General features: G+C 45.3%; 2 protein-coding genes and 1 long non-coding RNA gene across 7 annotated transcripts in view; 1 reads left to right on the top strand and 2 right to left on the bottom strand.

Moving 5' to 3' along the window:
* LOC128750064 (PDZ domain-containing protein 4-like) overlaps positions 1 to 8,718 on the bottom strand; it is a 28,395-nt gene extending 19,677 nt beyond the window's left edge. For both annotated transcript variants that reach the window (XM_053850208.1, XM_053850209.1), the window contains exons 1-2: positions 8,578 to 8,718; positions 5,474 to 7,860 (exon numbers count right to left, since the gene is read on the bottom strand). In XM_053850208.1, the coding sequence (XP_053706183.1) occupies positions 5,474 to 5,533 (60 nt within the window). In that variant the 5' untranslated portion in view covers positions 5,534 to 7,860; positions 8,578 to 8,718. The remainder of the gene's footprint in view (positions 1 to 5,473; positions 7,861 to 8,577) is intronic.
* Positions 8,719 to 9,928: 1,210 nt separating this feature from the next.
* On the bottom strand, positions 9,929 to 12,688 carry LOC128750130 (uncharacterized). The gene is made up of 5 exons (XR_008413017.1): positions 12,536 to 12,688; positions 12,259 to 12,337; positions 12,072 to 12,179; positions 11,214 to 11,300; positions 9,929 to 10,028 (listed from the first exon to the last, which is right to left on the bottom strand). It is a non-coding gene; the product is annotated as an uncharacterized LOC128750130 (long non-coding RNA).
* Positions 12,689 to 16,815: 4,127 nt separating this feature from the next.
* LOC128750129 (IQ motif and SEC7 domain-containing protein 1-like) overlaps positions 16,816 to 24,048 on the top strand; it is a 69,036-nt gene continuing 61,803 nt past the window's right edge. Inside the window, exons 1-2 of one of the 4 annotated variants that reach the window (XM_053850378.1) lie at positions 16,816 to 16,914; positions 20,295 to 22,117. In XM_053850378.1, coding sequence (XP_053706353.1) covers positions 21,390 to 22,117 — 728 coding nt within the window. In that variant the 5' untranslated portion in view covers positions 16,816 to 16,914; positions 20,295 to 21,389. Of the gene's footprint in view, positions 16,915 to 16,934; positions 17,308 to 18,675; positions 19,172 to 20,294; positions 22,118 to 24,048 lie in introns of those variants that run through there. The other 3 variants (XM_053850377.1, XM_053850376.1, XM_053850382.1) reach the window with 3 other exon arrangements.

Raw genomic sequence — 24,048 nt, 5'->3', positions numbered from 1 at the left:
ACACTGTTTTTTTCCTCGCTCATGTGTGTCTTATGCAAATCTGGCTCGCCTCGCGTTGGAAAAAACAAACGCATGAACATGAATCACGGCTATTACAGGTTTTAAATTTTGCTCCATGAAAGGAATCATTTCATTAGCGGAGCGTAGTCACGCTGAGGCGCAGTGCAATTCGTCTGCTTCTCTTTATTCGTGTCGGACCTCGACAGTAGCAGTTTTTTCCACGAAAGGGCAATTTGGAATCATGACACATGACGCGCTCATCACCATGTATTTCACAGGACCGATCCCAGCTGCCCAGGGTGAGAGGCAAACCTCCGCAAAGACCTTCAAAGCACGCTGAATGATACATTGTTTCTGCTGGCGGCGTATTATTCACAAGCGCTAGTGTTTTGATGGTGTCAGTCACACTCCACATAAATATAATATGGCACAGCACAAGCTGCGAAAATACAATATTAATAAAGGTATTGTCAACTGCACTCAAGGATTGCCAGCTGAAATATCAATTCTCCTGCAATTGTTTTTGTCTGTCTCGTGCTGGATCAAAGGAAAGCACACCACAGGAGGTGATTGTGTGATAGAAACAGGAGTTGGTACCAAAAGGATTGATCCTTTTGAGAGGAAATTTGAATAAGCATGTCTTCAAACAATGAGCAGTGATTTATAACCGGCACTGGAATCACAAACTCACACAGGTGACTTGATCAATGTGCTTTTAAAGCTGCACGACACAGAACATCGAGGAAGGTCTTTGTTAAAACGCTCAGCTGACTGCCTTCCCTACATGTGACAACAGCTGTAGAGACAATGACAATGAGTTACAAGTGCAGTGGAAACACTGAGAAGCAGTGGACCCTGTTGCAAAGCAGTTCAGCCCTCTCATGTGAATAGCTGAATTCATCTTTACCTGTTTTAAAATTGATATATTTAAACTTTCATTACATTTTTCAATCCTTTTTTCACCTACAATTGAGCTTGAATTTCTGTTTTATTACAGACAATTATTTCTTAAAAACTATTGAAATTATATTTCTGCAATAAACGGCGATATACGGCGTTAAAACAAATGATTTCCCTCAATGACTGTGTATTAAATGACATATTTGCCATCATAACGTCACAGATGAAGCTATCCTCATCAAACTAAATGATTTAATTGATGCATTACCAGAGTGGTACTTCAGCGTCTGCTTTAAGCAGTAGTGGTCGCTCAAGTTAAAGACATGGGTCAGTGAATGTTCATTTTTCCTTTTTATTATTATTAATCAGTGCCACGTGGAAGAGAAAAATGCATGTATTTAAGTGCCTGTGAAGTTGGTGTCTGGATGCAACATGTCAGCAGCTGCAGTTAAACACCACCCAGACCGTTCCTCCCCCCACAGTGTTAACTCTGACTTCATGTGCTGACGGCTCATTAAGGATAATGTGCTTTTGACGACTTTCTGAAAGCAGCAGCCCTTAAAAGAATAATAAGCAAATGATGTCCTCACAAAGACGTGATGAGAGAGGACTGGATGCTCTTGAAGACAGACATGATCGTGTCTCAGCCTGGTGACTGAAACTGCAAGGCTCTACAGTGAGGCTCTGTGCACTGCTTCTGGGATGTGGCCCTGGAGAGAAGTTCACAGCTGCCTTGAATCGAAAGCACACGACACAAGTCAGAAATAAATCTCCCATAACTTCCTGGCAGAGCGAACCTATGTGGCATATAGCTATATATATATTAATTTAAAAAGAGTGAGTGGCACTGTCCCTCCTCCTGTTCTTCACATTCCTGCTATGTAAATACCTAAGGGTCAAAGTTCAGTGAGTTGAAAGAGATGCTGCTGCTGCTGGGGCTTTCTATGCCTGTCCAAATCTGTGTGTGAGTGTGTGTGTGGGGGGGGTCCGTGTAGTGGCCCTGCCAGCTCAGTGTGAGGGAGCATAAATACGGCTTCACTAATGACCCTGGTTACCCTGGCAACAGCATCCCATTGAGACAAGTCTGACAGCAAAGTTAAGATTGGAAGAGTGCGGAGGGGAGAAGTGAGGGGTAACGGGCGCAGACGACTCCAGGAAAGAAAAATATGGATGCGGATGGATGGACTCTGCAAATGAACAGAGGGAGGCAGAGAGGGATTAGAGCGGCGGGGCAGCTTCAGAACTGGCGTCTTCCAAGGATCAGATGGGAGCGAAGGGTGAGGAGACTCAGCCGAGACTCTGGGACCTGTTTCTTTTCACTCTTGAATGTTGTCAAGTTTGATGAACTAAAGGTCAACGCCGACTCATTCACTTGTTTTCATCATCTCCAGCCGTCAGTCATCGGCGCACCTGACCACGCTGGTTAGCAGCCATCTTGTAATGACACCGACGCGCTTCAGCTCCGCTCCAGATGTTTCTGAGTCGGGACGACTGGTTCTCACAAGCTGTTCATGTCGTTCTAGTGACTCATGACGAGTATTGAAAAAAATCACACGTTACTTGGGAGTGTGTCTCACACACACACACACACCTGGTGACGTTCTCCTCAGCAGGGTTTGAATGCTGTCCCCTCATGGTCAGCCAACCTGTGCGCTCATGGTTTACCTTTCGTGTTTTTATTGACACCTGCACCCGTCAGGTTTGACCCAACAGAACCATCATGTGACCTAGCTTTCACCAACAACTGCGCTACAATGTAACAAGGTGACTCCCTGAACTCTCAACCTTTCTCCTGGCAGTTTTTCTCAGTGCTCATAGTGAAAGGAGCCAAAAATCTTGAGCCAATAAAGTGGACCGGCCGCTCTGGCAAATCGGCGTCCATTCTCTTGCCAGTCTCTTCCTGGCGCCAACTTCTGCTCCATTTGTGGCAGTAAATATGAGGACCAACTCCTGCCAGAACGATTACAGAGCAGCTGCAGCTGGAGCGTGTTATTTTGCCGGCTAACGCCGGGGTCCAAGGCCATTTCTTCGAGCTACTTTTTCGACAGAAACACACATTTAAAAGGATGAAATGGATCTATTCCATACAATTACACGTCAAATGAATGCTATGGAAATGAGGGGTTGGTTTGTGCGATAATATTGAACCCAATCATTGAGCGAATGTACTGCTTGTTCAACAGCAGAACATGACTTTATTAAGCATGTTTTACCGCAGTTACTAAGCGAGAATAATTCCTATTAAACTGATGTTGACACAGATTCCAGATCATTCATGATTTAGTGAGTGAATCCATGAAGAGATATTTGTAAATAATCATCAGATTGTGCAGTATATATAACATTACAATGGGTATTGAATAGCTCATGCATTTACTTCAAACACATCTGATAGCTGCATGATGTAAGGCCACGCAGCTCTGAACAGTTATTATGGCACAAGCAAAAACAGGCCCACAGTGGACAGTGGAGTGGGTGCCTTTGTTGGCTCAGGCTCTGTGTGTGGGAGCTGAGCAACAGAGTTGAAGTCAGTCACACAAGTTCCAAAGTCAGAAAATAGAGTGTTTGTTTACTGGGATGGTGGCGAAGGTCTGGAACACATTGCCTCGGGCCTCATTGAACATTAATGCAGCCTTGCAGCGTGTGATCAATGAACCTCCAGCCTCCTTTATGACTGACTGTCCTTATCAGGGATATAAAGACACAACGTGTCAGAGAGACGTGTCCAACATCAGCGAGCAACAGCTGAGTGCAGCAGATAACACTGCTGTTGTCGTCGTCTCCCAGGTGACATGTCTGGCTTGAACAAGAGGGTTGTGTTTGGCTGGATTGATTGACAGCAGAAGACGACGCAATTCATCCAGATTATGTAGTGCTACCTTCCTAGTTAGAGTTCAGAAAGTATTGGCACTTATGAAATAAAAATGCAAAAATGAGTAGTATGTATGACGTTTGTTTCAAGTTAAATTCAATAATGCCTATATATTTAGAGTGTGATCCTCCGCTGGAGGATGTGGCAGCATTCATTTAACCAGTGAAATAGCAGAAAAACTTCAAATGTTGAGACAAATAATAAAAGTAAAATGACAGCATAATCTCTGTAATTGAGCTCACATGCAGCGTCTGGACAAGCTAAACACACACACACACAAAGGTTTGCTCACTCAAGTGGCGGAGGCACAAATATATTGCTTTACATTGTTTTGTTCCCTAAAATGCCAGGTTGCCTGTAAACGCCACATATTAAAAAATATGAATTGATTTGCTATCTTTCTGCTTAGAAAGACAACCTCAGCTACACATGCTGAAGCCAGCGCAGGAAAATAAGAAGACGACTCGGGATTTGAATTTGATTCCAGTTGCTTCTCTGTGTGTGTCTTGCTTATCATCTCCCCCTTAACTCTGGTGAGGTCATCCGAATCCATCACGAACATCATTAATCTCACACCAGAACTCGTATGAAGCCACGATGGAATTCCGCGTGTGAATGTGGATCACTGGATTAATGAGATTACAGCCGCACAGCAATGTCAGGGCGAGCTGTGTGTTGGGGCCAGGCTGCCAGCCCTGTGAAATAGTGCCGCAGCTTCAAGTCCTGTTTATGTGAAGGTCGAAAAGCAGTTGATTTCTCAGATGCGCTGCGCTGTCCTACACTTGCTATAAATTCACTCTGCGTCACTGCGTTATGACATGAATATTTAAAGGCACAGGCATCGCTACTGAACCAACACACCCTTGGAATGGAAACGGAAGTTTTCTGTCATATATATAGTTGCAACTTCCTGCAGGTCTGACCTAGTTTGCAATAATTTGTGCTCAAATCCCCAAAAATCTGAATACTGATGTGTTGGATTGTGGGGGTTGAAAGCTCTCGGTGGGATGTGTGTGTAGGCAGCTAATACAATCGCACCTTTGTGTTTCTAATTCTGGAAGGTGACCTTGTGATGATGGCAAAGATGGCTTCTCTTGAAGTGTTTGTCAGATGTGGGATGGGGGATGTGTTTGCAGCACAACAGCCAAAGATACACAGATTATTGCACTTTTGCACTCTTTAGATGAAGTTCCACACCAGGCATGACACCAGTGAACATGACCTACGGCAGCTGAGGAGGGACAAGCTGCCTGAGCGGTAAACACGGACGACTGATGAGGACCAACTGCTGACAAAAGCAAATAACCTGCTTGTTGCGATCCAATGAGCTGGAGCGTTAATGGAGGATGCACACAGCCACATGCAGACACACACTGGAGTGAATCACCGGGAGACCTCCAGCACAACAAATCCGACTGTTGCTCTTTTGTGGACGTCCTGATGGAGTGCGCTGCAGAGGAGGGGCCTGAGTGTGTGTGGGTTTCAAAAGGTCCAGTCACATACAGGAGCAAGGAGGCTACAGCGGCCACTTTGTGTGGGCCCCTATACAGAGGGTTTTGCTGGTTCCCCTCCTGATACAGCAGAGTTGAGGGGCTGGAGTTAACCTATCCCAAACCCTCATCCATCATAAGCCAAAATTTGAATCTTGAATCAGACAGTCCAGCATGTTGACGCACGCACACAACAAACGAAAACTCCTACCTGGAACATGATCCGGTACTGCTCCTCCTGCCGTTTCACCACACACATGTTGCAGCCCATGGTTCTCTTCTTCCTCAAAGTCTCTCCTTTAATGTCCTTCACAGATCAACGGCTCTTTCACATCAGAGTGTCCTCACTCCTCTGAAGATGATCAGCCTGACCCCGGGCTCTGTTGACCTTCGACTGGAACAACTGGACTGCAGGGCACTGGAGCGGCTGAGACAGGTGCTATCACCTATCCCAACTGAAGAGTCAGGGGGAGTCTTGTTGGAGGAATGTTTCCAAAGAGCGGCAGTTCTCTAATGCGCTTCAGTGGAACCCTTTAGACGTGAGTGACGCTGGAAAAAACACAGCATTGAAGTCCAAAGGGAAACCCACTTTCAGTTCCACGCTGTCTGAAGAAAACATGAGTGCAGCGTAGAACAACAAAAAAGACGCAGCTGGAATCCTTTTTTCTGTCACAGTAAACTGCTTTTATGTGTCGTCCTGCAGGCGGCGAGCAGGCAAAACGGCGTGGCTTTTCATCACAGTGAAAAATTCATCCTCGACGTTGCTCGACAGATTGTTAGCGCCCTGCAGGAGAGGTGGCACCCAAGTCAGAGAGGTACTTTGATCCTGATCGGCTCAATGGAAAAGTCAAGATCATAGAAAATGTAAGATAATATCTGAAGGGTTCAGTCCTCAAGTCAATATCTATTATATATATAATATAGTCAGTGACTAATTTTAATCAATAATACATTTTTTGGCATAAAAAACCCCCATAAAAAGCCAGCGTGTTTCAGGGGCATATGGCTGACTGTAGAGGAACAAGACGTGAAAAATGCAGTGCAATTCCTCCTCCGGCTGTGAACTCTTCTGGCAGTTGTCTTCAGTTCAATAATTCATCTGAGCATCAGCATGCGTGTGAACAAGTTCTTTCTTCCTCCAGCGGCCAGGGAACACAGACAGCTAATAATGGGACCATTTTACTGTTCAAATATTAAATAAAGGCAACAAACGTTTTGTTTGAGCTTGAGGAGGGAGATCTTGCTGGTCTCAGTGAGTGATCTGATCTAAATACTGTGTGCATTTGCTGCTGATATTTGTATTGTGCTGTGTGTTGCTGATCACTTTTTAGCTGCTTGGTTTGTTGTGCCATTGATGGTGTAAATTCAAATTCTTACATTCTGATAACTCCCTATTAGAAAAGCTACAGTTGTTGGAGGAAATTAATAAACTCCTGAAACTGCAAGTTTAATTCTTAAAAATAGTTTGTGCTACTGAGCGGATTCCAAGAGAAATACAATTGTGCTTTTTCAGTTATTTTTCTTTAGAATATTTTGTGGCTAGTTTGTGATGAAAAAAGTCATTGAGTCAATGTGCTTCAGAGAAAAGATGTTGACATTATAAATCCTTCAATATACTACTGCAATGGGGCTTTATGTGCTATTTAGCTCACAAGACATAGTCAAACTGTTGAGCACACCATCTGTTGCCGACCTCTTCCGTATTTTAATGAGTCCAATTACAGTAAAGCATCATTAAAAAGTGATTGGAAGACGTGCCAAGTCTTGCAGTTTTAAGGCTTTTTTCCCTCATAAATCGCTTCTAATGTTGTGTTTTGGGACTCAACGTTCACTCATCCTAACAGCATTTGCCTTTTAAAGTGAACCTTCCCAGAGTTAGCACGGCACTATTTTCCCACTCGATGAGGTGTTCTGCACCCAAAACAGTCGGATTCTAATTGGACTCTACAGTTTCCCGGACGTTCTCCATCAACTGCTGTGGGCAGTGGGGCTGTCAGCACATGTCTGAGCTTCCATTTTAGTCACATTCACAAACCCTGTTCCTGAAATGTCCAGCTGCTGCTGTTATCTGGGAGCGTTCACCGCCCACTGGTTCCATCAGCTCCCACCTCGGTCGCCCCCACAGACACTTTCCTGCTGCGGGTTCCACGCTGATCTCTGTCTCTATTCCCCGCTGCCTCTGTCACTGAGCATCACTTATCTGTTGTTATCAGGCCGCCGCTCGGCAGCTGTTATCAGTCATCAATGTCTGCTTCACGCAGGTCGAGCAGCCGCGTTAAATGAAATGTGTCCAAGGAGAAAAAGTACTCGGTGGGGACACAAGTGTGTCGGCATTAATTCAGCTTCTGTTTGGAGCCCTGGTCCATGTTAACCACAGGAGGCTGGGCTTCTCAATCCCACCCCAAAGTCCCGCTTGAAAGTGCTAATCCAGAGAGGTGAGTGCTGAATTTTCCCGTGGCGTTCCACCCTGCAGTTTGCAGGACCTGGGATAACAGTGAGATCCAGTGGCCTTGACTCTTCTCTGCCTCACTTCATCCCTCCATCTTCTCCTTGCTCTGTCACGGAGCCACAAAGGTTAAATCCGGATTAGTTTCGCTCCTGAACGCCCCGAGGGAGAAAAGAGAAAGTGTGAGAAAAAGCATCATAATACAGTGTGGTGTAAACTGCTGCCTCGGCTAAAATTCAAAGGGCTGCAGACTGAATATCTATTAGATACATTTGCTAACAGATGATGTAGTTTTGAGTTAGATTACAGCTATAAAGAAGGTGAGATTAAGAAGGAATTAACTTCACGGAGATGTGGTCGACACCAGCAAGGGTGCCTTATCAACAAGTTCGACCAGTGAGTGAATGTGAACACAAGAATGGCGGCTCTTATTACATGAATATGGAGTTTACACTGCGCCTGATCATCAGAATTTGATTAGATTTGATGAGAATTTCATTGCATCTAATTTGGTGACTGAGTCTTAATGAAGCAATAACTCAGAAAATCAATATATTGGTTATCACTTAGTCTCAACAGAGACCTCAGGGGGCGAATTAAGAGCCCAGAAGTGTAATAACAGCCAAAAGTCATTTGAAAAAAATCAATTATCATCAGGCAAACACATCCTGAGTTATCCTGGGACGAATATTAGGCTGGACTATGGTAACTTGTCGCATTGGTGACCTTAGACCGCCACAACTTTACAGGCATTTATTGTTGCAGTTGAGCCTCCACAAATACAGAAAATATAAAGCATGCTAAACACACTCCTGTCAGTCGATGCACTCCGGATATGACAGACTCAGAAAACATGTCCATAGCTTTACCTTCTCTGCCTCCACAGATGACTGGCAGCTCCGCCGGCGCCGAGCACGGCTCTGCTCCGCTCCGCTCAGATGGTTGAAGGGATGTGAAATTCAGCGAGCGGTTCCTCAGCAGATCTGCAGCTCTGCTGGCTGCTCTCTCTTCTTCTGCAGCATCCTCCCCACGCTGGAGGAGCAGCAGCCTCACTGGCAGCACAACCAGCCAATAGCCAGCGGCCGACAATTAATTTCCCAGATCCCTCCTCCTCCTCCTCCTCCTCCTCCTCCTCCTCCTCCTCCTGGCCTGCTTCTCCCCCCACCTGCTCTCACTCTCCACCTCTTCCGTTCATCGTTTATTGTTTTTACCAGTTCATTCATCTTTTTGACACTTCACTTCTCAGCGGTAAACATGTTTGCTGCTGCTGCTGTCACCTGCTAAATGTTTCATCAGGCTGGTGGGGACTTGTCAGAATTACAATCTCAATTCAGTCGGTTAATAAAGTCTGGAAATGAATGCAATAAAGTAGGTCTGTCTGAGAGGTGGCTCTGTCTAGACAGCACTGGGGCGTTAGAAAAGGGGTTGCTGGGTGCTGGAAACAAGGCGGTTTTCCTGGGATTTACCTGCTCACAGAGCTTCACACCAAACACCCGGCACGATGACGATGCTACGTCCATTTTCTGGGAGCACACCCCACTCATTCACTCACCAAGTCATCAGTATTTTGTTGTCACAATAAATTCCTTCAATTATTCCTGTGGGCCCTACACTGCTGCTCAGTGCTCTAACCTGCATTTATGGTCGTGCTTGACGTGAGTTGGCCCTACACGACAGGGTTCAGTCGCTCTTTTTCACCCGTCATGTGGATCAACACACTTGGTACGCTTCCGATGTCATCATGCTACCATCCCACCTCTGACGCCGTGTGAGAGAAAGAACGATAGCATCATGATCCATCCAACCATCTTCTGTGCAAGGTGGGGAAAACAACACGAATCCAACTAGAATCATAAAATTACAATAAATAGTATTAATACAAATGTACTTAGTGTTTATAGTATTGTTTCCTTTAGCCAACAAGTGTTTCCTGGACGTTATGTATTCTGCAGTGATATGAAGTGAAATGATTTACTCAAATGGATTTCAAAATGTGCTTTTTATTTACCATGTTTTACCTGTTGTTTTTTAATGTATTTGTCATCATCATGAAAGCATGGAACCATGAACCATGGAATTAACCCTTTGATGAAGCTAGTTTGTATAAAATAAATAAATAATATAATAAGAATAATTAGCATTTTATGAATATTTACTAAATAACAGAAGTTCAAGTTATTTTATTTATTTTTCTATTTCATTTATTGAACTTACATTTTCCATCCATCAACACGTTCTCGGCAGTAGTCTTTACTTCCTGTTCTTTCACGATCCACCCGTGGAAATAATGGACTTCAATCCAAATAGAACCCAATAGAACCTGAAAATGTGAGCACACTAGCAGTGACCATTATGGATTTTGTGTCATGAAATTGATCAGTAGTGGATACGAATATGTGGCCGTCGCCTCAGGAATAACTCTCAGGACGAGGCCGAGGAGGCTCCTGACGGATGTAGCTTCAGCCTGAACAGGGTCATGGGACAGGCACTTGATGGATCAGCGATGTACATGTCACGCCTGGGTAGGTCCAGTGAGCAAATGGCCTTATCATTAACAGGTCTGTGGTCACATTCAGTCGAGCTGAACTCACCAGCGACGACACTGTGACCTGTTGCTAAGGCATAAAGCTTCACCTTCAACTGATGAACAGCAGTTTGGAGAAACCTGTTGGCTTAGTGAGTTTCAGACATCCCACACGCTGGGATTTTCATGACAAGAGTGACTGCTGAAACTGTGGCAGTACACCAGTGTCATGGCGCCTCAGTAATTAATGTCTTTCATGCCAACCAGACTGCATTTTCTTCTGGCGGAAACTGAAGACGTTTCTCAATTTGAGGCCCTGGATCCATGCGAGTGGACCTGTGTGACCTTGTCAGGAGAATAAGAGGGAGAGCGGTGTCATAGGAAGAAGCACAGCAGCACCTTCGGTTGGCTCCCTTTAAAAACACCTTCAGTTCAGCGCAGGAGAATCAGGTGAACAGTCAGCCGCAGGCGACACAACAAAACCATTTTGTCCTTCTCAATATAATCCTTTGGTCCCTAATTCATACATGCATTTTGTTTTAATATCACCTCAGCACGGATGTATATATGTAGTAGATACAAACAGCACTGAGCGTCACTCAATTCTAAAGGGCCCATCTTTGTGACTGAGAGTGTCTCCTCCTGCTCTCTCGAGCCGTCAGCATAGCAAGGGCATCAGGCCAAGGGCTTTTGAATACATTTGCCCTGCAGCAAGTCATTGAAACCGTAATGGGTCCCAGGACATGCTCTTGTGGAACACCAGGGGACAATGAAGGATGCTTCAATGCGTTTCAGTTTCAAAATGAAGGGAAATGAAGCCAAGTTTCTTCACAAGATGAAAGAAATAGACAAAGTTTCATGCTGGAATATCACTTGATACAAAGCACATCTCCACCCTTCCTCCTCTCACTCTTCTCTCCCGCCTGCTCACTCTCTATTCTGACTTTAATCTTTTTCAAATTCCTTTGTAGGACTGCTCACCCCATCCTCCTCCTCCTCTCCCTCGTCCTGCTCCTCCTCTTGTTTCCTCTCAGTGCGGCTCCTCTTCCTCCCGTCTGACCGTGAGTCCTGTGAGAGCACTTTATCAACTCAGCACCATAATTGCACCGACAGAAGCGAGAGATGCCTCCGCAGTGTTGACACACACTTCCGCACACACACACACATAAACCTCCTGTGTGTTTCAATCTCAAGACACACTTACACACAACTTAGCTCTACATGTATTTAGAAAAAAAAGGCTTTGAGAGTGTGAATTATTGACTCTGTGTGTGTGTGTGTGCGTGTGTGTGTGTGTGTCAATAATCCCCACACTCTGTCAGTCAGTCTCGACTCCTCAGCGCTCGACTGCCCAGGTCGCATCATAGAGGCGAAAGGTCAGACAATATTATTAAAAAGACGCTCACATGGATCAAGACGAGAACAAACACACTCCCACACACACGTCAGAGAGAGGATTGCATGGCTTTTCTGTCAGCAAGTCTGTAAGTCATCCATGCATTTTTGTTGAGAAAGCTTCCAAATAATTGACAGAAAATCTGCCAGTCGGAGAGCAAAAGTATATGTATAGAAACGAAAAGAAAAGACAACTCTGTGCATGTCGGCGTTTTTTTGATGACGTCTTCCTATAAAGTAGATAACAGAAAATACAATTCCATCTGGCCCTTTATTTTAAATGCATTGAGTTTAATCTGTTGATCACAGTGTGCGTTTAATGGAAAATGTGGATGATAATTTAAATGTCAGTGAACAGCGGCAGCAGGTTGGGTTTGTTTGCATAAATGTGTTTGCTTGAAAGGGTGTGTTGACTTAAAGTGGAGCTGTTCCTGATGGACTCACCAGGGCCGCATGATGACCATGTCCGCACAGAGACGCTGTCGCCCTTTTGTCAGCGCTGCTGGCGTAAGAAGAGGGCAGACGCTGGCAGGTCGGATAAGAACGCCATTACTGCGTGTTAGAAGAGCAGCTTATAATGTGAGCAGACATGGTGAGTCCTGCAGAGGGTGGACAGATCAATAGCTTGCACCTTAGTCTCCCTGCATCAGCGTGAGACGTCATCTGTCATCCATTCACCTGCCCTGAAGATGCTGCGGCGAAAGGTCATGCTGTTATTAAGAAACAAGAAGACAAGATGATCGAGAGACTGGGTCCACTTTCGACGTGATTCTAGCTCAAACAAATGTCTACTCCAAACACTTGGTAAATGAGGACCAGTCCAAATGTCAGGGGATTTCCATGCAGGTATTTCATTATTGAAGCTGTTCCGTATGATAGTAATGCTTCTTGTTAGCTCAGAAATGGACCTTGTTTTTCAAACCAAAATCCTCTTCCGGTTTGAGACGAGGTGAGGGTCACAGTCGTCTGGGAGAGTGTCTGGTCTAACAGCCTGCGTCCATCCGACAGGTGTTTTTATACTTTAAATGGTGTCTGTCGAAACAAACTGCATGTTCAGTGTCATCCAGTGTGAGACGGAGGTAAATATGGAACATTTCTTTTAAGCCTATACAGCCCTCTAGTGTTGGGCGGGAGCCAGTGCTTCAAGGACTGCCGTTTCACAAGGTGACCACCAGAGGGAAGCAGAGCGTCGCCCCTGCGTCACCACTGCCCGTGCTGAACTGAGATCAGTTGTGAGGACTACTGTTCTTTACATTTCTGCTTTATTGCTGATGTAGCAGGTGTCTTGAATTCTCGAGGACAGAATCGTTCTCTCTCATTCACCACTTCATGTTTCCTTGCTTGGCCCACCTGCCTCTGTGTCAGTCCCGGGACAGAAGAGAGTGGGGGTCAGAAGATGTTCCCCCAGAATGAGCCAAAAGATGAGTGGTTTACATCAAAGAAACTGACTTTAGGAATGTCTATTAAAGAGTGCATATTTATTTCAGCTCGCCTCACACTTCAGGTCCCTGGTTGTTGAGGAAATTTGATGGATTTATGCTTGGAAATTTCATTTTTTTCAACCAGACTGTCCAGCTGATTCCAAGAGGAAGTGTTTCTAATGACAATAATACGTGCAAACCCCTCAAATATTTAACTCTTCAACTGAAACCGCTCGGTTTGGGGCTCACAGTTAAGGAGGACAGATGGTTTGGCTGGTGTTACAGTCACCTGACCCCACACTTTTGTCCACCGTTCTCAAATAAATGTATTATTTACCATTTCGACTCTTATGTAAAACACAGCTGAGAAGCCGTGCTCATTGCTTTGCGTGTATTCTATATCTGCTGTACATTCGGGCTCCGAGTGTGATGATCACACTTTGGCGCTCCCACACAAGCAGCAGCTCTGCTGCCTACACTGATCCAGGGTCAGAGGTGCGGATGCATTAGCAGGCATGTTTGCTTGACGCAGGGATGGCGCATCGCTGCATGGGAAGAAAATAAGGTGTCACATCTCTGCATCCAAAGCTCAGCTGTGAAGTCAGCTGAAGTCATGTGCTCAATGAAGACCTATGAAGTGTTGACCACGCCAGCACTCTGTACGGAGGAGGAGGACGGGGGAGGCAGAGGTCACAGGTTCACAACAGCCATGATAGGAACGGAATGTATTTAACAACATTTTTTATAGAAGTCAATTATCAGCAGGATGACATGACCAAGAACATTCATGATCATTGATACATATTTTTAATTTTTAATTTGGTATTTAAATATATATATTTCAACTTATTTAAAATCTATATTTCATTTATTTTCTAATCATGTTCTTCAACATTAAGATGTTTTAATAAAATACTTTTTTGTTAATTCTATTGATTTTGTTGGAAGGATATAGATTTTTTTTAATTATCATTTTTTTATTTTTATATTGTTTTCATATAATGTGTTTCCCTTAAATTATGGCAACCTTACTGTGATTTGTTTTTCCAGATTTTAACTAGTTTTTTTTAGACAGTTTTATGTTACTATTATTTACTTATTTTAAATGAAAAAAAGAAAAACGATTAAGTGGCAACAGCTCATTTTACTTCTGGATGTGTTGTTTAAGGATTTAGGAATGAAATGAAAATGAAAAATATGCAGGCATAAACAGGGATACATTTTTCCATTGTGGCTATTCAGCTCACCAACTCGTGTCACTGTTCCACAATGTCAAACGTGTCCTGCCAGCTGGCCTGGCCGTGTCTCCAGACACCATCCTGGTCGTCACACACTCACACACACCATACTAAAGTTCAACACCAAGCAGCGGAGGGGAGAGGCTTCACCTGTTGTGTCTGTCTCAGTGTGAAGTGCTGGTGTATTTCATAGCTCTGCCAACTCTCTCCACTCAGCTGTCGCCCCTCCTCATGAATGATTGTGTCACATCACTCTGCATCTTTTCCAAACACACGCTTCTTAATGAACCCCTGCGACTGCTCACCCCCCTCTCTGCTCCCTCCCTCCCTCCACCACACCTCTAGGTCTCTGAGGACCAGGACAGAAATACATACAAACATTATTATTCACAGGCCCACACTCTCGATAGCAGATAACTCACCGCGTCCACACAGTTTTTCCTCCCACAAACGGTGCCAGCCATTAAACTATACTATTATACTCTTCTCAACTCACTGCTGAGAATGCAGAGGAGGACGAGGGGTGGAATTGATGAGGAGGATGATATAACCATGGAGGATCCAGTAATCTGACGTGATGCATGTCAGGGATGGAACATTCGCAGAGTCAAGTGGGAAAGTTTCTTCGGAGAACAGTCGCTCACTTCAGAGATCTGTTTGTGCCTCTTCATGAGGCAGTTCATGTGACTGTCAGTCACATCCATGAAGGGTGTGCAGGGCAATGCTCGGCCTGTGGGCCTCATGAGGTCCTTCACCTGTCTTTATCTGAAGGCCATCTGAAGGTCAGTGTGCCATTGACCTTGTGTTCTATATCTAGTTTCTGCCACTGAAGTTACTTCTAAATGTATTTTATTTTTTTCTCAGGTGTTACACTGAAAACGTTTTAGTTCAATACTATTTTTTTAATTACATTTTATTGATTTATATTTTTATGTTTTCCGTTGTCATCTACTTTTTTGGAATCTGAAATATTTTGGTTTCTTGATCATATTGTTTTGTTTTGGAAAGGTTATTCTGACAAAAGTATTTATTCATGAATTTATTTTTGTTTAAGAAAATCATTGATCATTTGAATTATTTCTTATAATAATGGCGCATTGCCCTCAAATTACGGCAGCCTTTTTAAAATTAGTTTTCTCGTGTTCGTTAGGTATTTATTTTAAATTCAGAAACATTGCTCAGGATATAATTTTTCCATCCACTCTCCTTTTCTTTTCACCAGTAACAATGTTAAAAAAGCAAGCTAATATTTAGCCATCACTGTTAGCACTTGTGCCCAGGGCAGCACTTTGGTTATGTAATATGAATTGCCAATACTCCAGTGACAGGCCCCTGAGGTACGCCAAACACACTTCAAAAGCCCGTGAAACACAGAGCAGGTCAGAATCTGAGTTCAGAAATCTAAGAAGGAAACTCCCTCGGGGTCACGAAGGTTTCTGCAGCTGTCCAGCAGGCTGTAATGGGCGCAAGTCAGCTGCCATTGATATGTGTGGATGGAGATTCTCTGTGTGATCGGAGTGGGAGGAAGTCAGAGAACAGAAACGGGAGGCAGCAGAGGAGGAGGAGGAAGGTTATGAAAAGAAAAGATCCAAAGATAGAAGATTTTCAGGGTAGGAATCAACGACAGCGGCTGCAGGAGTCGAGCAACAGAATATTCTACCAATCAATGTGTTTCTCTGTGGAGTGGTTAGCTTGCATACGTGTCTCTGCATCATGCTGAAAAGGTCACATGTCCTACTGTATATCAGGCAGCTTGCAAACAGGTCGTTCGGTTGAAGGAGACCGAGCGAGGACGTGAAATGCAGCAAGAGAAAGTAAAAACAGGTTGCAGTAGAAGCACTGAGCAGACAGGAGGTCTCACTCTGCTGCTCTTCTGTCTGGTATACTGCTCTACTTCACTGACACGGACGTGTCTGACAAATAGTGGATCCATAAAGAAGGTGTGTCATCATCTGTACAGTTCATTCCGTCCATGCATTCTCATGTTTCTCAGGAAGGAAACGCAAAAGTCGCCATTTTGCAAAAGTTTCGCAAAAGTGTGACAGTTGATCGCTGTCCATGGTGCTGAACTACGCATTTTCTTTTCTTTTTTTTTGTTTTGTTCAGATACCATTCCAAGAACGAATTTCACAGTGAGGCTGAAAGTGGTCTCACAGCGTTAGAGAGTCCTGGGTCACTCCCAAGGTTGAATCATTTATTCTTGTCCACATTTTCGAAAAGTTTTCAATTTAACCCACAGACAGACAAACCCACAGCCTCTAAAACATAGCCTCATTGGCAGAGGTAGTGAGTATGTACTCAATAGAACTTTGAAATAAATAAAGCTAGTTATTGTAATAATAAGGACATATGTCATTTATAGGTCTCTTTATCAAGTTTCTTATGATCCGCTCATATTAACAAGAATATAAAAAAAAACTTTAATAAAATACAAAGGTGTAAAATACGACTAAAAACCTAATTCATTTCAAGGAGGGATCGACGGTGAAGTGAAGAGGTGGGAGTCAGGCAACAGAGCAGCTGTAACATCAGTGCCATGGCGGACAGAATGGGAGCAGGAGTGTTCAGAGGGCGTGTTGAGGAGTATGTTGCGTTATGAGGGGGGAAAAGTAGTGGCAAGGCTTTAAGGTGAGCACGACGATTTTACTAGTCATTTTAAGAGGCAATTCTAAATTGGCCAATTCCTAAAATGACCGCAACAACAATACTTCCGCCATTTGTAACTTGAGACAAACGTGGAGTGAATTATGAAGCTTCCTTACTGAAATGACCTTTTAAAATCTTCATTTGTATTTCTAAGATGCGGAATTATTAAATATACGAGCAGTCTAATGACGCCTCTTAGAAACCGGTTAGAGTGATGCTTCTGCGCTCCGCGAGGATCTTTGTTGCCGTTTGCGGCGCTCCGGCAGCGACTCTGACTGTGCGTGTGTGTGTGTGTGAGAGTGCGAGTGTGTGACGGGGTTATTGTCACCCGGCAGGACCCACGGCAGAGGACACGGGCGCAGACTCCATCCCGAGGTGACTCTTTTGCTCTTCTAACGTGTTTGGAAGCGGCCTGCTGCGCCAGCGTGTCAGTGCGCAGGTGTGTGCTCGACGGTGCTCAGAGCGTGTTCGCCTCTGTCATGCCGCATAAATGTCCGATCGTCCCGTGTACTACATGTTTTCGAGTCAAGGAACTCGTCAGTGGCACGATCGGAGCGAGTGTTGGTGACGTCAGTCCTGATTCATTTTCGTGTCGCACAGAAACACCGCAGAGGAAACGGGCGACGCGCAAACCTCCTGTTGTACGACCGTTTGGTTGAGAAATCGCCGCAAAAGTGAGAAAATACGCAGCAATATTGACCCTCAGAGGCGTTTCAACGGTGCCTTGCCTCAATATCCATGTCACGGTGCGGTCTTTTCCCCGGTTTCACCGGCCTGCTGTCGCCACTTCAGGCTTCAGGCTTGAACATGCGTCTTCAGTGGAGACGCTGACTTCACACATCAATTCAATTCACGGCAAACTCTTAAGGAATAAACATCGCCACTGAAAACTGCATGGTGCTATGAGGGATAAATGGGGAAGATGTAGTCTTTAGTGGTCATCATATGAATGTGACAAATCTCTCAGTTGCGGCTTGTGTTCTCAACATATTCTTTGCTGTTGTTCCCTGTCTTTTTTCTTCTTCTAAACGCTATTATGATTCTGCTTATACCCTATTTCACTGTCCCCCTATTTATATAATGTAGGTATTTTATAATAATAATAACAATATTGTGACGTCAAGACTTGAGGCCAGAAGAGACTTAGATTTAGCTCATAATAACTGAAGTATTGTTTTGCAGTCATTTGAATCAAACTTCAGCATGGTATTCCGGACAAAGGCATCACATATTTTAAAAAATAGGTAAAATAATATAATATTCACTGAAACAAAATGTTAACATAGATTGTAATTCTATTGGTAAATGTTGATCAGAATTTTTGGTCCAAAATCTGTGTTGCTTTTCGCCACATAGTTCCGGCTGAGAAGTCTCTGGACTCTCCCATGTTTGTAAGTGCAGAAGTCACTGGAACCAGTTGAGATCTTGCCAAGGTGGCACCTGTACGTCTTACTAGTGAGGTGTTCTGGGAGGAGGTCCCAGGTTGGATCCATGGTGTACATGACCTAGTATTCCACCAGTAAAGCTGAAGGCGGTTTGGGGGAAAAGGAGGCTTTTGTGGTCTGTTTTACAACCTGACATTTTTCATCATCATCTAGTTCTTGAGTGAAGGGATAATGTGATACATATCTCATAGCCTTTTTTTTCGCTAGCTTATTGTTATCTTTGCTGATGGACATGTTTCATCTTGCGTTTCAGCAGCGCAGATTCTGTAACCTTCCTACTTTGGCATGACATCAGGTGGTAATGTCGCGTTGATTGCTGCGTGACGCTTCACTTCGCACACTCTTCCTCCGTCCTTTCCTGAGCCCTTCTACTGTTCCCACCTCCTTCATCCCTTCCTCCATCCCCCGTCTGTCTGGATCCAGACCTCCTCCCTCCTTCCTCTCCCCCCACGACAGCAGAGCATGAGAAGAGAAAATATTTAGCCATCGATACGAAGCACATCGCCACCCGCTGAAGCGCACACAGAGGAGGATCAGTGCTGCAGCAGCCCATCTCTTGCCTGTCGGACGCAGAGGAATGGTAATTAGCGAGACACTGACTCTGCAACAAGCACCCGACGAGGGACGAGAAGGCAGAGGAAGGCACGGGCGGAAAATACTCGGGGATCCGTCAGGCTGCAGACATTTTCTTCCACCGTATGACAGAAGCTGAGCACTGAAAAAGATGTGATCCAAAGTCCTCCCCCTCGTTCTCTTTCATCCTTCCTTCACCTCTGCAGGATCCTCCGAAACCTGTGAGCCTCTGCTGCCTGCTTCCATGGCTTCTGCTGCTGTTTGCTGCATCGTGTCTTCTGTCTGTCTGTGTGTGTGTGTGTGTGTGTGTGTGTGTGTGTGTGTGTGTGAGACAGTGCTGAGTCCAGAGTGATGCATGTTTTTGATTCTGTGTATTAGAATGAAGCTGCTTGTAGCTCTGTTTCGTGAGCGTCAGGGACGGAGCAGGGGATGTGTGTGTGTGTCTGGTGGCTGGTGGAGAAAGTGCTCCATTTGAAATAGCACTGTTTCCTTGATTTTTCTCATGTATTGGATCAGATTTCAAGCTGGTACTGGTGAGGGTTCTGGACACCACACTGTCTCTAAGAGTTGTGACTCTTTGTTCCAAATGTGAAAATGGAGCTGACCTCATTTGCTGACACAACTGCTAACCATATTTAAATCACAAAGGAGGCCATGAAATTGCTGCAGTGCATTATGGGACTTCAGAGTGTAGGAGTGCATAACTGAAGTAAAGTTGCAATGTTGTGGGGAATTGGCATTTATTTATGTTCAGAGTGTTGAGTATCATTGTGAGGTATTAATGGTGGTTTTGCTCCGCATATTTGTATTTTATAGCTCAACGGTCAATACCTGCTCACCAACATGAGTCACTGCACAAACCGTGGTCGATGCAACCTCTCCAGGAGAGGTGCACACGCGCTCACACACAGGTGGACCTGACAGCTGGAGAGCCTCCGGGAGCTTGTATACATCAAGAGGACTCTTAAAACAAGTCCTAATGAGAATTGTGTGGACTAGATTTCACACTCTTACAGTGCTTGAGTGTTGCTTCATCAGCCACTCGCTGATACATTTTTTATATTAATACAGGTTCCAAGCCAAGACATGAGCACTTGTTGTGTGTAATCTGTGAGGTTGAATGCCTTGTGTCTTTCATGAATAATTGACCGTAACAATCCACAGGCTGATGGGGAGGGTGAAAGTGTGAGGTTTTTGGGATGTGGAGCTCTCACTCTTGTATACCTTCTACTCTCCTGTGGTGGATGGATGGACGCCCTTGCACTTATATCTTCAAAAGTGTGTTTACGTTCTACTATCCTCAACATTGTCTGATCTTCTCTCGTCTCTTCTCCTCTTCCGTAGACTGACTGGATGCTCTCCAACGGCTCAGGAAGCCAGTCCACTGAATGACAATAATGAATCCCAGAAACTCCGCCGGACCCCTTGTAAAGATCTGACATGACATTTCGGTTTGGAACGTCAATTTATCCGACAGATGGACAGCAGGAGGCGTGGCTGACTTCTGCACGTGTCCCGGACCTGGAGGAGGGAATGTGCTCTTCCTCTTTTCTGAGGAGATGATCTTTGAAGGACTGATCGGCTGGAGCTCTTATTAGTTGCCTTTATTTGGTTGGAACCCGCCTCTCTTTGAGTTGAAATCTCCTCGGGCTCTTGGATGTCAAGACTGACAGTATGCTAGTCCAAGATGCGGAGGCTCAGCAGTGACGCTGATGATCAGTCAACTTGTTCATCTGTTCTTACATGGTGAGGCAGACTGCATTCTGCTGCGGAAAAATATTGCTTTGCGGGGAAGAAAAAAAAACAATTTCATCCCAATCATTGAAGTTTCATGGATTGATTTGCAATGACAAACTGCCTGGTCCTGAACTCTGAGGAGGAAATGAGTTGTCCAGCGCGACGGCCTCTTTGAAACAGCCTCACCTTCCGCCTGGGCCGCAGGATGTGGCTGCAGCTAACCGCCTGAGACACTCATTCTTCACTCCTGTGTGAGGCGCTGAGACGTTCACTTCAACCTGTTCAATCTCTGTTTTCTGATGGGCTGCTGCCTGGACGCCGCCACCTGACTGAAGCAGGGGGATGTTTAAAGACTCAACGTTTGCTCTGGCCTCGGCCCCAAAGAGATATGTTCCATCCTGAGACTTGAATTCAAACTTCACCCAGAGGCAGTCCTCTCCCCCCCACTTCCCTTTGGTGGGGGGGAGGGTGAAGGGTGTATCAATCTTTAGGGTGTAGGGCTTCAGGTCATAGAGCGTAGTTAGATGTTTTGGTTGTAGACTAGACTGTAACCCTGCGGCAGCTTCAGTCTCCTTCTGTATTGCGGTGGTGTATTATTAGAACCTGTTGTTGTAGATTTTGGGTTCGTTTTCACACCGCAGTCTAAAGATTTAAGTTGAAGTTTCAGTCAATAACGCTGCGTTTGCACTCCGCGTCTGAGCTATGGATCCGAACCCAGGCCCAGGCCCAGGCCAGGGAAGTCCTGAGAGCCCGAACCGAGCAGTGGAGTACCTTCTTGAACTCAATAACATCATCGAGAGCCAACAGAAGCTTTTAGAAACCCAGCGCAAACGAATTGAGGAGCTGGAGGTGCAACTGGACCGGCTCAGCCAGGAAAACAAGGACTTGCGTCTGGACCGGCAGCCCGTCGCCCCTCCGCCTCCAGCTCCGCCTCCTGAGCCTCGACCCCCTCCTCCGCCCCCACCGCCTCCTCCGACTCAGACCTCGTCATCCTCCATTTCTACCAAGAACTACCACCATCACAACAGCCAAGCTCCTCCACAGCCCCCCACTTCCATCCCCCTCTACCACAGCCACCAGTATCACCACCACCAGCAGCAGCCGCCGCCGCAGCCCTCGCAGCACCACTACTCCTACAACAGCACCAACAGTACAACCACAATCCACGTTCCCATTTCAACCACAGGCCCATCCATTTCTGCTCCCGCACCAATTTCCACCCCAGTCAGCGCACCGGCCCCCGCTCCGCCTCCCCCGCCTCCGATTCCACCCAGGGATCCCCCGCGGGCCCACAGCCGACTGACCCGACTGCCCTCCACCAGCACGGGAACCAACACCAACTTTGTGGAGAAGGAGAAGGAGCGAATTGAGCGTCTGCACAGGACTAACGCTTCCAACAACCACCACGCCCACACCCTCCACCACAAACCGTAAGTTACCGATTTAAATCAGCCCTTGATCACCTGATGACATGAGAGGGAGCCAGACAAAATCAAAGGGTTTGAAAGTGTTTTCTCATCAAAAAGGACAAGGAAAAAAGCACAAATCCTTTGCGTTCTAAAGCGTAAGATCAGAAACCCTATTCATTTTTGTCTGGTTTCCCCCAAACTTATGTCGAATGGGCTTCAATGGAAACTAACAAGAAGTACTTTCTTTGCAGGTGGTTTGCATTTATTCCCAACTTTTAATGTATGTTCTGCTGCGCACAGTGCACATATTTTAGCGCTCTAAAACTGGAGAGAGGTGCTGTCTTCAAGGTTCTCCACGCAACTCCTCTGGGCCGCGGATGGTCTTGTTCTTCCTTCCTGTTCAGACCCAGATCAGAGGACGCACCGACTTGATAAATATTCATCTTGTTTTTATCAGTTAATAGAGCTACAGAGTGGAAAGTTGTAGTGGGAATTGCAGGGGAGCATGAGGCTCCAGAGACACATGAAACAAACCACTAACAGCTTCTTGAGCAGAGATGGTGTTTGACTTAATAGCATTATGCAAAACATATTTTTAAGCACTCGCTTGCATCATGGTTTGTTCAAAAGCTTCCGCAGAAGTGGTTAATGCTACATGCTAATGCATTTAGGTCCATTTAGCATCCTCTATTTTCTTGTTTGTAGGACAAATGCATTGTTGTGAATACATCTTGAACACAAGCTGCTATTAGGCTTGTTGCCTGGCAACGCTATCTTTGCAGAATTGTATCAAGAGGTGTTATCAACGTCGGAGCGTTGCATCCGCCTGCATCTGTTGCCTGTCTTTGAACGTCGGGTTGGTGCCGCAGGTCGCGGTTGTCCCATCGGTGCGCCACTTCCGTCGCAACTTTTGTCGCTGCTCTTTATGGAAAAGCACTGTTGCTATGCAGTCATGGAAAACCTGTTTGAAGGACTTCCTTCCGACCATTAAAATGCCTTTCACCTTGCTCTGTGCTTGCACAGAGAATCATATCGTCTCTTCGACAAATACCAAGGAGCGCAGGGTCTGGATATGCATGCAGAGACGAAGGCTGTGGAAACGCAGCGATGACTCATGGAGTTAATAGTACTAGGGCTTTTTCTCGAAAGCGCTCTCACATCCAGCCAAAACAGAGAAAGGGGATAGTTTGACTCAGACATTGGTCTCTGAGCTCCGAGTGAGCATCAAAATGCTGTGTCACAGGACAGAAAAAGCTGACCTCAGGCTTGTGGGAATGGGCAAAAACAACCACAAGGTTTGACAGCCGCGAAGATAAGACACGTCGGTTATGAAATCGCACCATGCAGTCGGCTGCTTGCTGCCTCTTCAAGTGACTGAGAGTGATCCAATAAAACCCACACTGCACTGGGGCAGGTTATAGCAGGGAGGCAAAGCAGCGCTTTGTAGAGCAGCCCACACTGGAGTGAGCGTGGTTTTGGAGAGGGCATGATGCAGAAGAATGTTTAACACCCTCACAGAAATATCAAAGTGTATCGCGATGAGAGGACTCGGGAGTAGGTCAGGGACATCTGGGTGTATTGGACGGTTTCCTCTGCGTTACGAATCGTTCAAACGATTAAAAGTAAAGGTCGTTGTTTGGTGTCCCCAAACAGAGAAGGTCAGGCAGGATGCCCTCAGTTGACCTCCACTTTAAGTTAAAGACAGCCGAGCTAATCCTTCCATAATGATGGGAACAGACCAATTTCTCAATAGCAAAAGTGTAAAGTAGCGTTAGTAGCATAGCACTGGCTTCTCATTCATTTCATGGCTGAGCTGAGCACGCAAGTCGTTCAGAGTTCAGCTAGTTTTTTTGCGACATTTAACTGGGAGTTTGACGAAACTACTTCCTGCTAAGACGGTTCAGGCAGCATACACAGCCTGACTTTTGATGCCTTTATTTAGCTTCCAGGTG

The sequence above is a fragment of the Synchiropus splendidus genome, chromosome 18 (genome assembly GCF_027744825.2).
Source record: "Synchiropus splendidus isolate RoL2022-P1 chromosome 18, RoL_Sspl_1.0, whole genome shotgun sequence".
NCBI lineage: Eukaryota > Metazoa > Chordata > Actinopteri > Syngnathiformes > Callionymidae > Synchiropus > Synchiropus splendidus.
This window is presented reverse-complemented; position numbering and strand designations above follow the sequence as displayed.